At 40.4% G+C, this 17,500-nt stretch overlaps 1 protein-coding gene across 1 annotated transcript in view; it reads left to right on the top strand.

The window, feature by feature from the left end:
- Positions 1-9,443: 9,443 nt before the first annotated feature.
- Positions 9,444-17,500, top strand: part of LOC106868047 (uncharacterized) — a 29,078-nt gene continuing 21,021 nt past the window's right edge. The window contains exon 1 of the mRNA XM_089357682.1: positions 9,444-9,696. Coding sequence (XP_089213808.1) covers positions 9,576-9,696 — 121 coding nt within the window. The 5' untranslated portion in view covers positions 9,444-9,575. The remainder of the gene's footprint in view (positions 9,697-17,500) is intronic.

Raw genomic sequence — 17,500 nt, 5'->3', positions numbered from 1 at the left:
TTAAACGTTTTCTTTTCATGCTTACATGAGTCAGACGGAGTTCATTAAGATATTTTCTACAGCTGGATGCCTTTGTTTTTGCCAACTCTCACCTATTTCCAAGCAAGGTAATATTTCCTCGTGGTTGGACCTGTTATGGATGATTGGAAACGAATGACACTACTTGCATGATGGCAACATTTATTTACAATTATTGTGCAATGTCAAGACAAGTGTGCACACACATGCTCACTCACTCTTATATACATAAGCTTCTTTCAGTTTCCAATTCACCAGATGTGCTCACAAGGGTTTAGTTGGCCCACGGCTATCGTAAAAGTGCAATTCGGTTGGATTAAATCTAAAACTACGTGGCTGGGAAATGAATTTCTTAACCACTCAACCAGTGTACGTGACAGGTTCAGCAACATTTGATCTCCATTCACAGTCAGCACTGTTTTTATGAGACAAGCAGATTACATTGATAACTGATGGCAGCAACCTCTTTCTCACGGTTGGTGACTTTGACATGTTCAGCATCATCATCTATCCCTGGACATTGCTGTCTCATGGCCTCAGACTTGTCCAGCCAGTTACCCAGTTTTCGTGATGTGTGAGTGACGAAGACCACAATATTGCCCACTGAACAGGACACGAGTCTGTTGCAGAGAACGTGAAATGAAGTGTTTTGCTCAAGAGCACGACGCACCGCCAGGTCTGGGAATTGAAACCATGGTCTTGTGACCGTGAGTGCAATACCCTAACAACTTGGCCACACTGTTTTACTTTATTCTACATCTTGATAATTATTTCAATGTAAATGGAGGTTATGGTCATTGGTGGAAATGACCAATCACCTGTCATTCAAGTGAACACAAGGCAAGTAGACTATTTCCTATCACAAAATGTGATAAGATTGTTGCGATTGTCTTTCTCCGGGGAAGACTGTACCATTTGACACATGTGATTAGTGGTATTAGTTATATGAGTTATACCCAGATACACGACAATCTAGAGTAGGAAGGAATGAGAGTTGAAAGGTCTGTCGTCCAAAAGTACCAGGTTATGTGTATGTCGAATTGGAGAAAGAGACCTATAGCACAGAAAATAATGGAGTTTCTTTGAAAAGAAGCTCCTGTGAGCCACTTTTTAGAGTTGTGGAAGTTAACATGGTGAAATGGTACAGTAGATAGAGGCATAAAAGCTAAGGGACAGGCTTGGAAGAATGGGAGTGCAAAAAGCAATAACAGGTAACTAGAAGAAAAGTGATATGTAAGGTGTATTTAGCAAGTTACCTGAGAATAAGAGGTGTGAATTGCAAAGCAGTGTGCTGGTATAAATTGAAAGAACACTCTGTAAAAAGTGAATACATAATGATAGCAGTACTCCTACCCTTGCTATGTTGGGAAGAAAGCAGCATGAAAATGTTACAAGATGTTACTGAATGAGGTAAATGCGAGAGAGAGAGAGAGAGAAGACTGCTACGAGTAGATTGTCACACTTGATGTTATGAACAACCTTAAGTAAACTCTGTAAGGACCAACTATTGAAATTACTAGTTATACTACTGAAAAAGACATTAAGGGTATGGAGGCAGGGGTAGTTAGTAATATGCTGAAAATACTTAGCAAAGTAGGATGCGTTAGTCATTTGAGTGGTACAAGAAGTGCAGTATTATGCTTAACTGTTATAAGGGCGACGTAGGGAGTTGCTGTAGAAAGAAATAACTGGAGAGACATCAAACAGATCAGCCAAGTTTATGAAAGTAACTGATTTAATACAACTAATTAAGAAAATTTGCTTAGATGGTTTTCGGTATTTATTAAGACTTTTGATAGATTACATACACACAAAACAGGTCTCTAGGTAGGAACACGATACAATGACCATAGACGATTACACACGCACACACATTGTAGTCTAGTAGCCACGAGTGCCCAAGTAACGTATTTGGATCACAGATACGCTGACAAGAGGACTTCATATGTGTTAGACGCATAGGAGTACTTCGTGATAAGAACACCCAAAATGTAAATACATTAAAATGCTCCTAGACGTAGCTGGGAGCTGCTAATACCAAGGTGGCCTAATCAACAGAGGTAATGGTAGCTCCGAAAGCATTGCAGCCAGAGTAAGAACGACGTTGAGAAAGTTCAATGAGATATGTCTGTTGGTAACAAAACGATTTTCTCTACGAGTGAAGGGTGATGTTGCATGTTACCAAAACATGGTCATTGTATGAAGAGGATGAGTGGAAAGCGAGAAAGAAATGGGGTGAGCATATTCTGCTGGATGTGCAATGTTACGAAGTACAGATGAGCTTGAACGAAAACCTGGGTATAAGAGGAATCAGATGCAGTGTGCAGTGACACTGAGCTGTTCTGGACAATGATGTGAATGGAGGGTGTCAGTTTGGTGAAGAAGTACTGAGCGAGCTTTCGGTAAAAAACGCAAGGAGGAGTGGCAAAGGCTGACGATGAAAGGATGAAGATAGACACCAAACACAGAACGAAATAATAATCTTTTCTACTAAAGACACAAAACCTGAAATTTGGGGGAGGACGATCAGTCCATTACATTGTTCCCAGTTTCACTGGTACTTAATTTATCAACTCCAAAAGAATGAAAAGCAAAGTCGACCTCAGCAGAATCTGAACTCAGAACATAGCGACGGGTGAAGTACCGCTAAGCATTTCCCCGGCGTTCTAACGATTCAGCCAGCTCGCCGCCTCAATAACAATAATAAATTTAAAAAATATATTTTAAAAGGATTGACGTAACTCTTTACAAAGGTAAATAGACAATACGAAGAGCACAATGCAATTTTATTGGTTGAACGATATTTAGACAGCTAGCCTGTCTTTGTCGAGTTCAAAATGAAAAGTGATACATGAAAATTCAAATGCAAAATATGAGCGAGGGCAACCAGCGCCCCGCCCCCACTTTGATGGAATGACATCATCAAGTCTTCAGTTTTCAAGTTTACAACTGGCAAAAAGAAAAAGACGAAAAATAATATTTAATCAATTTTGTGTAAAAATAATAGAATTCGCCTGTCATTTTAGTCATTCCTTCAGGGCGTGATGTTAATAACTCGCAAACATGTCTCTCCCCATGCATTTTGAGTACTGAAAATATAACAGATTCAGAATATTTTCTGAGAATATGCACTATCAAGTCTTTTTCAAAATTGCAGCCGTTTGATGCAAAATGTTTGGCAAGTTTTGTCGAACTACTGTTATTGTGCCTGACGTCACATAAATCAAGTTGTGTTTCGTGCATTCTGCAGCATTCACCAAATGGGAATCATAACAGAAATGTTATGATTCCTGATGGAATTCACTTCACTCATGTTGTTGCACAATGAACATGGTTTACTTCTCTTATGGCTGTTTTTCAAGGTACAGCATGCAGAAACTGCAATGTAAGTTTTCTTGGAGTTAGAAGTAGAGGTTAATAGTTCTCTTATATTTTTATTCCGTCTAAAGCTACAATAGGAGGGAAAATTTGTTTGAAACAAAGATATTTTTCGGCAACACGCTTGTAACTTCTATGTAACACTTTTGAAATGCCAGCAAAATTTCGGTGCCTGTTAATCACTGAAGGAATTCTGTCATATATTGTCATATATTGTACTTTGCTAAAATAATGCGTGAAAGTTTGACTTTCTTTGCTAATCCTAGCTATGTCATTTGCTATTTCCTTTAATCGTGATTCACTGTAACTACGTTTGACATTATGTACGAAAGCATTTGCATGTTTCTAGTAATCCCCTATGTCAGTAAAAATCCGTTTTATCCTCAAAAATTGAGATTTCAGATTTGACCGAAATATTTGATGCAGATGATCGGAGCAATGGGGAGGGGACTAGTTGATTACATCGACCTCAGTGTTTTACTGGTACTTAATTTATAGATTCCAAAAGAATGAAAGGTAAAGTCGACCTCGGCGGAATTTTAACTCAGAACGTAGCGGCAGACAAAATACTGCAAAGCATTTCGCCTAAGGTGGTAACGATTCTGTCAGCTCGCAGCCTTAATAATAATAATAATAATAATAATAATAATAATAATAATAGGTATCACGATCCAATATTCGAGGAGACAAGCATCCAAAATAGAGTTGATAGGAATTACACAAATAGCTGCAAACCAAATGTGTAGCAAACTTATTATACCTTAACAAAGAATCTCCACATACACTTAAAGGGATTGTCAGAGGTCAATAAAATTTTAGATCTGAAATACCAAGAAAAATAAAACGAAAAACTATTATTTCAGAAATATTTCGGACGATTCCAAAAGTATTTGTATCATTTCTCGATAAAAATAACATAAAACTTTGATTAGTTGGCTGGTTGATTTCTCTTATAACGCTTTACTCATATAGAGAAGTGGAGAGAGAGAATAAGAGAGACAGAGAGAGAAAGAGTTAACATGAGAGGTGGCAGGCAATGATTGCTCTATATACACAGACACAGTAACAAGGGTGAAGAGAGAGAGGGGTTATTCAAATGAGAATTAAGTTGTTCTTTACAGACAAAATACGCTTGCAATTAGTATAATGTTTCCCAATCTAATTTTCCTCAGGTCCCACTATGACTTTCCACAAAAATATATGCCCCACCGATGGTTGAAAAAAAAACCTTAAGTTTTAAAACATTGTCATTTGGCTGGCAAATTCGTAAATTAACATAAACATTTATTTACATGAAAGAAAATTACTGGAGAACTTTCTTCTAATTCTTTCAAATCTTACCTGCTAAAACTGTATTGAAACCATTTGTGGGAAAGAAAGAGGAAAAAGAAAAAAAAAAAACATCAACAACAATGCAGTACAAAGCACTTCAACCGGTCGCACACTACAAGGTTCAACAGAACCTACTGAAGTAAGCCAGCACGCTCGCGGCATTACCACGGACGACGGCGCAGCTAAGGGCATTGGAAAAGCCAAGCGCCCTCTCAGGCATCACTTGACACATCGGTGAGGCGAGCTGTCAACGATGACAAGAACTTCGCGGTTAGTTGCCCAGTCCCTCCGAACGTCTCAAATGTCACAGGCTGGAAGAAAGAGTTCACTGTCAGGTCCTGATACTTCAGTATTTTGTTTCATTTGGCTATGGAAGCAGTGACCCTCCCATTTATTGCAGCATCCAGGATGTGGGAGGGAGCAAAAAAGTCGCAGACTGTGACGTCTCAATAATATTTCATAGTTATAAGCTTTCCTTAAAGAAATATCCACACTAGGGCATTTGAACAGCGTTATATTGTAGCAGTTTTCACACAATATGCTTGGCTGGAGGGATTGGTTTGGTTAGGCTGAGTATAGGTGTAGTATGTTTGCTGTGAAAAAAAGATTTTCACAATTCTATGTCTCACTTAAAAAACAACAACAACAACAACAAAAAAAAAAAAAGGAAGAAAATATGCTGGATTCCACGTCCACCACAATTTTTCCAGGCCCCACCGATGGGGAATCACTGAATTAGCATAATCATGTTCTGCAGGAGCGTGTTAAGAATGTATATGTACGGTAATGTTTTGTTTCATTTAACTTTTACCTTAAGGCAATAAACTTCTTTCTTTTGAAAATTAGTTTTCAGTTCATTATTTTGCATAAGCAAAAAATTTAATAAAGTTATATAGGAAAGTGGGTTATACATCTTTAGATTGTATACCTGACTTTCCTATATAAAATTAAAGAATAACGGAACGCTGAACTCCAGACTAAACAACTCAAACAACATTTATTCAGATGGTAAATATATAAACATCTTTACTTGTTGGAACGTTTCTGTGGGTAGAGATGGACTATATGTAATCTGAACCTTTCCCCCCCCCCCTTATTTATTAATTTTTTTTTACGGAATCCCACGTTTTAGGCTATGGAGAGTTAGGGTTAGGTTTACCCTGTGCATCTATATAAAAACCGGGAGGGGGGGGGAATCGAAATTTTGAAATTGAGATTTTTGAAAATTTTTTTCCAGAATCGGATTCTCCATGGTCTGAAACATAGGATTCCGTAAAAAAAAAACAAAATTTAAAAGTGGGGGTATACCCAGATTACATATACTCCATCTCCACCGTTTCTGTGTGTATGAGCATAGTGCTGGGACGTTGTTCTATAGATGTGAGCGAGCTGTCGAGTGTAAGTCCGAAAGATGTAGAGAGACAGCTTAAACACACGTCCATGCTCAATCGCTGGCCAGCGAGAAAGAGAAATGAATTGAGCGGGAAACGCTTGCTTGTTTAATTCTACGCATGCGCAGGCGTTACTACAGTTAAATTATAATCATTGTATGTATGCCACATTCTCTGGTATTACACATAATGGCAAAAGTATACTTTCAAAATTACCCGTCATATGATGAATAACACTCTAGTATTTAAATAAATTGCGACATCAATATTGTGTTGAGTCACAAGTTTTGCAATATTTTGGTAACTTATTTGCTTTATTCGTCACGTAACAACAAAAGCAGCCTAGCATTCATAGTAGAGGCCATCACGTTGCACCATTTAAAACCACCTTTGAGCCAGTTCTTTGATCCAATGCTGATACAAGTTGTTGTTTCCAACGCAAAGAACTGCTTCGCTGAAGCTTCTACTTCCTCTCCAATTCCTTTCCTCCGACTCACGGGTCTACACTTAGAGCGGTACTATCCATACTAACCATTTTCACAACTTCCACCCACCTTTTAATAAATTTACTCGAGGACAGCATCTCCCTATCCACCCTTGCTTTCTTTTTCAAGTGAAACTTCGATGAGGGCTCTACCAAAGAGGAATGTCTCTGTCCTCATTCCTTTCAACTTCGTCCGGTCTCCCTGAGGACGTCGTTGCACTTCTCCGCCACTATTCCTCTATATATTGAGCTAAAGTGAAATATCCACCGATCCTATTGCCCGACTGATAGAGAACAGTGAGCGCTTGACATTCACGGTGCTAGGCGCCCCAGGAATGCAGCTCTGTCAAAGAGATGAGTAGCAGAAAGATGTTCCTCACGAACAGAACATACACACGTTTACCGTCTAGAAATCGTTGCAGGTGGCACAACCTGAGTGCGTGTCTGTGCATCAAAATCCACAGCATGCTTAAGCCGTCACCCAGTGGTAGCTGGCAGTAGACTGATCGCCTGATTTTTGGAACACGTGCCTTCCACAAGAAAATAAACAAGAGACACTCCAACCTGATCAAACGGTAGCTGGGGCAAGACAAATGATGACGGAGGCGGTATGGGCATTCGCCATCTCTACTTGAGGTTTCAAAGATAGCTTCCTCTCTGCTCATTTCTGGATAAGACTTGGCCACCCTGTTCCCCACCTTGTCCCAGTTCTTATCCACCTGGAGGTCGGGACCGAACCAGCCCCTGAGCAGTTTAACAGGTCCATCAGCCCAGTGTCCGACCGTATCGTTCTACCTCTCCGTGTGCTCAATCGCTAACGCAGGTGCAAGTCGGTGTTGATTTTGGCCCTTGCAACCGACTTGTATTCCTTTAGAATGGAGCTGACCGTCTCCACTTCGGTGGCATCCGACACCATGACGTTAACGTCGTCCGTGTATACTGACACTGCCTTCCTGTGTCCCAGTTCAAAAAGGATGCCCCTCAACTGTTCCAACTTCCGCAGCTCAAGAGCTACCATGTACAGATGTGACAGCGGGCAGCCCTAACGGAACAAGCGTGCGATGCCAAACGGTTCCGATAGATGGCTGTTTACTTTGACCACTGTGCATTACAGTGATCCAGCTTCTGGAAACGGGTCCGAAAACAGCTTCCAAGTAGCAATGGTCGACCCTATCAAATGCTTTTGACTGATCAAAATTGATCATGACCTCACTGAAGCCAGCTTTAGTCCCAACCCTTTCGATGATGTACTGCATAAGGTGGAGGTTGTCGTGGATAAACCTGTTTGGGATTGCGCAGGTTTGTGCTTCCCCGACCAGACTATCAACGACAAGCGCTCACATATTCGCTAACCTGGGCCAATGTCTTAAACTCTGTGTTTAGCAGAGTCATGGGCAGAAAATTCCCAAGCACGTCCCCATTGTTGGCATCCTTTCTCAGCAGTCTCACCACACCCCAGCTAACAGCACTAGGAATTCTGCTGTTCTGTTACCACTTGCAGTAGACATCTGCCAAGAGGTCATCAAACAAATCTGGCGTGAATACATAGAATTCATAGGGCAAACCATCCATAACTTGGTGATTTGTGATTTGTGCAATTGCTCATCGCCTCTCGTATTTCAGTGGCCATTATTGGCTTTTCGCAGAAGCTCGCGTCTGCTGCCAAGAACCGCAGCAGACCATCCAGGTGTGAACTAAAGTCCGCTACCGTCGTCGACCTGTCGCTCTTCCCAACAACAACAACAACAACAATAATAATAATAATAATAATAATAATAATAATTATTATTATTATAGTTTCAAATTTTGGTACAAGGCCAGCAATTTCGGGGGTGGGGTTAAGTCAATTACATGAACCCCAGTGTTGAACTGGTACTTATTTTATCGACTCAGGAAGGCAAAGTCGACCTCGGTAGGTTTTAAACTCAAAATGTACGGTTGGAAGAAATGCCGCTAAGCATTTTGACTTGCGTTCTAACAATTCACCCAACTCCCTGCCTCTATTTTCATAATAATCTTATCTACTAAAAGCACAAGGCCTGAAATTTGTGGGGAGGGGACTAGTCGATTACCATATTTCACTGGTACTTAATTTATCGACTCCGAAAGGATGAAAAGTAAAGTCGAACTCGGCGGGGTGCAGATGGAGTATATGTAATCTGGGTATACCCCCCCTTTTAAATTTTGTTTTTTTTACGGAATCCCACGTTTTAGGCTATGGAGATTCCGATTCTGAAAAAATTTTTTCCAAAATCTCAATTTCAAAATTTCGACCCCCCCCCCCCCCGGTTTTATATAGATCCACAGGGTAAACCTAACCCTAACTCAAACCCTAACCCTAACCCTAACCCTGACCGTAACCCTGACCCTAACCCTAACCCTAACCCTAAACTTAACCCTAACACTAGTTTTGTGAGATTTGGCTGTTATTTCTAGCATGTAAATAGCCTGCTTGGTGGTGGTGGTGGTGGTGGGGGAATTGAAATTTTTCAAAAATTTTTTTTTCAGAATCGGAATCTCCATAGCCTAAAACGTGGGATTCCGTAAAAAAAATTAATAAATGAGGGGGGGAAAGGTTCAGATTACATATAGTCCATCTCTACCCTCGGCGGAATTTGAACCTAGAACGTACAGACGGACGAAATACCACTAAGCATTTTGCCCGGCGCGCTGATAATTCTGGCAGCTCGTCGCTTCCATAATAATAATAATAATAATAATCTGTAGATTTATAACACCCCCATGTCCATTACCCACACATGCACACACACTCATGGATACATGCCCTAGCGCGTACACACATACACACATCCATACACTTGCGCGCACAAGTCCACACACACTTTCATACATACACAGTCGCACATACACCGGTTTATTTGCGTGAAGAAGTAAAGGGAAGTTGCTCTGAGAACAGTTTCACATAACGTTTATGTTTTATAGAAGAGCCGTATCTTATTAGAGAAGTAAACATGTCTCGTGTTGCAGCTGTTCATATTCTTAGTGAATTTAAACATCTCCACAGTTTAGTGCAGAATGCTTTACCAAACATCAAAGTAATTGATGTTGAACCCCTTCTGACGTCTGATCCAGGTATTGTCGATAGTTTTCGCTCTTTTTCTTTTATTTTTTATAAAGTTAAACATTACATAGACAAAACGGTAAACTTGTTTTACTGTTAAGGGTACAGTCTATATACTAACTCCGTAAATATTTTATTCAGAAATATATTCTTGCTTTTTATTCCTTTTCTATTTTTATAGAAATAAAGAGCATCTACTGATTTTGAGTTGAAATAAGGAGGCTTTTCTCAGAAGTACCATCGACCTAACTGATATGTATTCAAATGTGGGATGAAATCGTATCGTAGAAGTTAATTATTAGCTATGTTATACGGTGGTGAATTAGTGGAACCGTTAAAACGTCGGGCAAAATACCTTGTATTTTTTTTCCGGCTTTTTTTAACCTTCTGAGTTCAAATCCTACCGAGGCCAAACTATCCCTTTCATCTTTTCAGGATGGAAAGCTACCTGCTTAAAAATCCTAATTTAGAAGCTCGCTGCGAGAGGGCGGTGAATTACGAGAATCGCTAGAACGTCAGTAGTGTTCCGACTCACTCTCTTTACTCTTTTACTTGTTTCAGTCATTTGACTGGCCATGCTGGAGCACTGCCTTTAGTCGAGCAAATCGACCCCAGGACTTATTCTTTGTAAGCCTAGTACCTATTCTGTCGGTTTCCTTTGCCAAACCGCTAAGTTACGGGGACGTAAACACACCAGCATCGGTTGTCAAGCGATGTTGGGGGGGGGGGGGGACAAACACACACACACACACACACACACACACACACACACACACACACACACTATATACATATATACGACGGGTTTCTTTCAGTTTCTGTCTACCAAATCCACTCACAAGGCTTTGGTCGGTCCGAGGCTATAGTTGAAGACACTTGCCCAAGGTGTCTACATTCTGCATTCAAATCCCACCAAAGTCAACCCTGCCTTCAATCCTTTTCGAAGTCGATAAAATTAAGGACTCGCCTAAATAGTGGGGTTTATATATAGACTATTCCCCTTCTCTTCAAATTTAATAGTATTTTGTTTAAATTAGAGACCATTATTTGCTCTGCTACTAGACTCATCTTCACACTCTCCTTTAAATATTTTTAGTATTAACTGAAGGGCCGCCAGCTGGCAAAATCGTTAGCGTGCCGGGCAAAATGCTTAGCAGAATTTCGTCTGTCTTTATGTTCTGAGTTCAAATTATTAACCAATGAGTGTTGATATACAATTTAACTCCCGGTCACCCCCCCCCCCCCCAAAAAAAAGAAGCCAGTCTAATTAATAGGTGTAAAAAAAATGTGTAGAAGACGAATATTAAAAACAAGAATGCGCGGAGAGCAACGGGTAAGGTAGGGAAAGGACTTCGGAAAATTCACAAGATCCGAGTTTTTCCCTCATAACTTTTAGGAAAATGGGTCTTTTTAAATGAAATTTTATATAAATACCTTTCAAACAGCATAGATTACGATTATAAAGAAATTTGTGGGTAAAATCTTTTCCGAGGGTGTGGGGATTTCGGAAAATTCACAAGATCCGATGTTTTTTTTCTCATAACTGTTTGGGAAATGGGTCTTTTCTTTTTTAATAAGATTTTATATAAATACCTTTCAAACGTCATACATTACGGTTATAAAGAAATTTGCAGGGAAAATCTTGGGGTGGGGAGAGGACTTTCGGATACTTATTTTATGTGTATCATGTTAAGTACAATAAATTATAGCAAATAAGTGAATACAAATAAAATTTGCTGTTTTATTGTGCTTAACATGATATTTGGTGTTGTTTCCAGTATTGTTTTTTGTGAAGTAACAAGATCTTTCTGCAGTTTTATGATGTCCTCTGGGTTCCTAACTGCCTGCGATACTTTTGTGTCGTCAGCATAACTTGTCAGATTGGCTGACTGTAGCGCAGAGGGCATGTCTGAGAGGGCCACCACAAATAGCAGTAGCCCCAGTACAGTTCCCTGTGGTGTTCCTCTGAGAATTAGTGTCTCTTCAGAGTGAGCACCATTGGCTACAACTGTCTGACTCCTATCCTTCAGAAAATCATGCAGCCAATTTCCCAGTTTCCCAGTAACACCAAGTTTTCGCAACTTGTGACATATGATGCCATGATCAACCTTGTTGAAGGCCTTGGCAAAGTCGAAGTATATCACGTCTACAGCTGACTGGTTTAGCTGTTGTTTCAATACCCAGTCAAAGTGTTGCAGCAGCTGTGTGAGGCAGCTCTTCCCTGGACGGAAGCCATGTTGCGTGTTTGTGAGAAGGTTGTTTCCTTCTAGGAATGTGATTAGCCTTTTTCTGACAATGCATTCCTTTGACTTGCTGACATGTGAGGTCAGAGAGATGGGCTTGTAGTTTTTAGCATCTGCTCTGCTCCCTCCTTTATGGACAGGGCATATTATACCCTCATTTAGCATGTTGGGAAGCTTACCACATGCAAGGAAACTCTGAAAGTGTATCTGCAGTGGCTTTGCAAGAGCCTTTTTACATGTCTTTAATAGCCAGGAGTCCATCTGGGTTCCTTGCTAAGTTTGATCTGATCTCATCAATGGCTGATATTACATCCTCTTCTGTTATGTTGATGTAATCGATGGTTGCCTCTTTTCTGAATAAATCTATTACATTGAAAAACTCATCAGGTTTGTTTATTTGCATATTTTCCAGTGGAGAAGTGAAAACACTTTGGAATTGTTTGTTTAGTGCTTCACTTATCTTCCCTGGGTCTGCAGTTAGTGAGCCATTTTTATCAAATAGTGGCCCTATCTTATAGCGTACTGAGGCAGATTCCTTTGCCAACGTGTAGAAGGCTTTAAGATTTGTTTTTATATTTTTGACTGCCCAGGTTTCTCTTTATTCTCCTTCTTTTTCATGGGTGAGTTTGAGTTTATTTTCAGTCTTGAAGAGTTCCTCTGTCAGGTGGGATTTCACACTGTCATTGAGGTGTTTGTTTAAATGATTCAAGATCTTTATTCTCTGCCGCATGAGTATTCTCTTGTCTCGGGGAATGATGTTTTTGTGTGTATTGGCTCTCTTCTCTGGGACATATTTAATGCATATGGTTTGCATTATTGACATGAATTTATTGAGTTTCATATATATGTCTTGCATAGAGAGGCCTTTAAGCCAGTCCTGCGGGAGCATTTGTTTTTCAAGTGATTTATAGAAATTTAGGCTGGATAGGGTTTGAACACCATCTGTGCGGAGTTTATCTTTAGTTAACTCTGGGCCATACATTGTCAGTTCTATAATGTTATGGTCTGAGAATATTGTCAGTGATATATTTATATTGTGGATAATTTCCACATTGTTTGTGAAGCAGAGGTCCAGGATATTTTTGTGCCTGGTTGGAGAGAGTATGATCTGCTCCATGAATAGCATTTTCGAAAGATCAAGTAAAGATTCTGCTTGATTTCATTCTTTATGTGTCATTCCTGGGGTTATGTTGCCCTCAGGTGACCTGATGTTGGGGAAGTTGAAGTCACCCATCAAGAACATAGTAGTAAGTTGATTCAGTTGTGTTAGTACTTCTTTTATCGCACTGAGGCTTTCCACAAATTTTCCACATCATGATTTGAGGCATCAGGTGGGTGATATAGTGTGCATATCATTATATCAAGTTGCTTTAGATGTACTACAAATGTGTCACACACTGACTTCGAGTTTGATAACAGGGTTAATGGTGTGACATCTTCGTGAATGTACATTGCAACTCCACTGTGACTTCTTTTCCTTGTCTGTACGGAAGATAGCATACATTGGTATGTGTATCTCCACATCATTTATGTCTTCAGATAGATGTGTTTCTGTAAGTGCAATGCATATAGCTTGATTGCACACAGAAATATTCTTCAGGTGTGCAATTATGCATTTGCTGTTGTTCTGTAGCAGGCCTCTCATATTTATTAGTAGGAATGGCGTTGGTGTGATGGGTGGCAGTAGTGGCCAACTTTGGTCCATCAATTGTGGCAGTCTTTTGTGTGAGGGTACATAGTTCAGCCAGTAACGATTCGGTAAAGAAATTGTTGGTTGTGACCATGAGTGGAGCGGTGATAAGCAAGCAAACCAGCGGAGATTGTGGCTCATTGATTTTTGTTATTGTCACTTAAAGCATGCCGAACCTATGCTCCATACTTTCCTATCGAGTGATGATGCTTCTCTATAACAGTGTGGGAGCATTCCATTTTCTCTGCCAGTTCCCTTGTCGTTTGATGAGAATTTTCATGCAAAAGTTGGTTTAATTGCTCTTCATCACACTCAACTGGATGGCCAGAACAAGGTGTGTCTTTGAGATCAAAATTTCCATTTTTGAACTTGGCATACCAATCACAAGCAGTTCTTTCAGCTATGGCACCCTCTCCATACACAGCACAAATGTTGTGAATAGCTTTTATGGCTTTAGAACCTTGATTAAAAGCAAAAAGAAGGAGGTATCGAAAATGTTCGTTTTTCTTAACGTGACATTCCATTTTAATGATATGAAAATAAACAAAAACAAAGTAAAATTAACTAGAAAAAAACAAAATAGATTAAAAAATGATTCAAAAATAGAAATCTTGAAAAAAATAGATTCCAAAATTAAAAAATGCAATAAATTCCATATATATATAGTTTTAGGGAAAAGAACCAAGGTTCATGAACTCCTCGATGAAAATCCAATGTCACATATAGAAAAATTAATAAGTAAAAGCACAATAAATAAGTATAATATAATACAAAGTAAATATCATAAGATAATGATAATAAAACAACTACACGTGTTTCATAACCAATTTTCAAATATGTGACAGTGGATTTTCATCGATGAGTTCATGAACATGAACCTTGGTTCTTTTCCCGGAAAGCGGATGTTAAACAACGTTGATGATGATGATGATGATATATATATATATATATGTATATATATATATATATATATATATATAGTGAAGTATATTGCCACTTAAATGTGGCTGACCCCTAGGGGTGGATGTTACTGTTGCCTTTAGCCCCAGGAGGACATCTCCTCCAGCTGGCTTATCGACACACTTCTGTGTCCTGTTTGTTTTGCCAAGGGAAGTTATCCCTCTCATCGTGATCTATAGCACGAACGGACCCGAGTTTCAGGGTTATTTCCCTTCGTCAGCGATGAGAGGGATAACTTCCCTTGGCAAAACAAACAGGACACAAGTGTGTCGATAAGCCAGTTGGAGGAGATGTCCTCCTGGGGCTAAAAGCAACAGTAACATCCACCCCTCGGGGTCAGCCACATTTAAGTGGCAATATACTTCACTTTATCGTGCAGTTACTGTTAATACCTCATTTAGAGAATTAACATTGCTTATATATATATATATATATATATATATATATATATATATATACACACATATACATACATATATATATATATATCTAGCTAAGGATAAACCTCTGTACCTGGCTTTCGTTGACATGGAGAAAGCCTTTGACAGGGTCTCCCGATCCCTTATCTGGTGGTCAATGAGGAAACTTGGGATAGAAGAATGGTTAGTGAGAGCTGTGCGAGCCATGTACAGAGATGCTGCCAGTAAGGTGAGGGTTGGAAATGAGTACAGCAATGAATTCCGGGTAGAGGTAGGGGTCCACCAAGATTCCGTCCTCAGCCCCCTCTTATTTATCATAGTCCTCCAGGCAATCACAGAGGAGTTCAAGACAGGTTGCCCCTGGGAGCTCCTCTATGCTGATGACCTTGCCCTAATTGCGGAGTCACTATCAGAACTAGAGGAGAAGTTTCAGGTGTGGAAGCAAGGTCTAGAATTGAAGGGCTTTGAGTCAACCTAGCTAAAACCAAAATCCTAATAAGTAGGAAGGTAGATAAAACACAAACCCCTTCAGGTAGATGGCCCTGCTCAGTATGTAGAAAAGGAGTAGGTAGTAACTCTATAAGATGTACCCGGTGCAAGCTATGGACACATAAGAGGTGCAGCAACATCAAAGGCAGGTTAACCAGCAAGTTAGTTTTTGTTTGTGGCAGATGTTCAGGTGCAATAAAGACTGTAAACAAACAGGAAACAACTTCTATCTCATTCCAGGGTGAAAAACTAGAGGTAGTCGATAGCTTCCGCTATCTGGGCGACCAAGTTAGTAGTGGGGGTGGGTGCGCTGAAAGTGTAGCTGCTAGAATAAGAATAGCCTGGGCAAAGTTTAGAGAGCTCTTACCCCTGCTGGCGACAAAGGGACTCTCACTCAGAGTAAAAGGCAGACTGTATGACGCATGCGTACGAACAGCCATGCTACATGGCAGTGAAACATGGGCTGTAACTGCTGAGGACATACGTAAGCTCGCAAGGAATGAAGCCAGTATGCTCCGTTGGATGTGTAATGTCAATGTGAATACCAGTCAGAGTGTAAGTATCTTGAGAGAAAAGCTGAACATTAGAAGCATCAGTTGTGGTGTGCAAGAGAGACGATTGCGCTGGTATGGACATGTGGTGAGAATGGATGAGGATAGCTGCGTGAAAAAGTGCCACACCCTAACAGTTGAGGGAACCCGTGGAAGAGGTAGGCCCAGGAAGACCTGGGCTGAGGTGGTGAGGCAAGACCTTCGTACATTGGGCCTCACCGAGGCGATGACTACTGACCGAGACCTTTGGAAATGTGCTGTGCGTGAGAAGACCCGGCAAGCCAAGTAAGATCGTTGCCAGTGCCCCTGGACTGGTTCTTGTGCGGGTGGCACATGAGATGCACCATTTTGAGCGTGGCCGTTGCCAGTACCGCCTGACTGGCTCCCGTAGGATTTTCGAGCGAGATCGTTGCCAGTGCCCCTGAACTGGCTTGTGCGGGTGGCACATAAAAGACACCATTTTGAGCGTGGCCGTTTTCGTGCGGGTGACACGTAAAAGCACCCACTACACTCTCTGAGTGGTTGGCGTTAGGAAGGGCATCCAGCTGTAGAAACTCTGCCAAATTAGACTGGAGCCTGGTGTTGCCATCCGGTTTCACCAGTCCTCAGTCAAATCGTCCAACCCATGCTAGCATGGAAAGCGGACGTTAAACGATGATGATGATGATGATATATACAGATTGGAGCCTGGTGTAGCCATCTGGTTCACCAGTCCTCACTCAAATCGTCCAACCCATGCTAGCATGGAAAGCGGACGTTAAACGATGATGATGATGATGATGATACATACACACACACACACACACACACACACACATATATATTTATCAAAATATATCCTGTTTAAATGTAAATTCATTAAATTTCTATATATATATAATTTCTCTCTCTCTCTCTCTCTCTCTCTCTCTCTCTCTCTCTCTCTCTCTCTCTCTCTCTATATGTGTGTATGTATGTATATATGCACTTGGACATCTTCCTGGTGACCCCACCAGTAAGATGTCCAAGTGTTGTTAGATCATGTGAACTCAGTAAAGCCATCCCCACAGTTCACAATGGAAAAAGGAAAAGACAATCAGCTAGCATTCCTAGATGTATTAATAACACGCATAATGTGTGGATTCAGGACATCCATATACCGCAAGCCGACCTTCACTGGACGATACTTCATCTTCAGTTCCCACCGTTCATACAGTGTAAAGAGAAGGATTGCTCAATGCCTAAAACATCGAGCAAAGAATATAAGTTACGATCGTGATACCCACCATAAAGGAATGAGCAAGCTAAATAACAATCTATTAAGTAACAACTTCCGCCAAAACATGCTATCCACTCCATTTATGAAGAAAAGAGAGGATGAAACCAATAAACTGTCCACAGTCTGTCAACCCTATGTGAAAGGCCTCTCTGAAAAGGTACAAAAGATATGTGGCCCATATGACATCAGGACAGTATTCAAGAGT

Source organism: Octopus bimaculoides, chromosome 9 (assembly GCF_046866305.1).
Source record: "Octopus bimaculoides isolate indiv1 chromosome 9, ASM4686630v1, whole genome shotgun sequence".
NCBI lineage: Eukaryota > Metazoa > Mollusca > Cephalopoda > Octopoda > Octopodidae > Octopus > Octopus bimaculoides.
The sequence above is the reverse complement of the archived record's forward strand: the minus strand, read 5'-3'. Positions and strand labels throughout refer to the sequence as shown.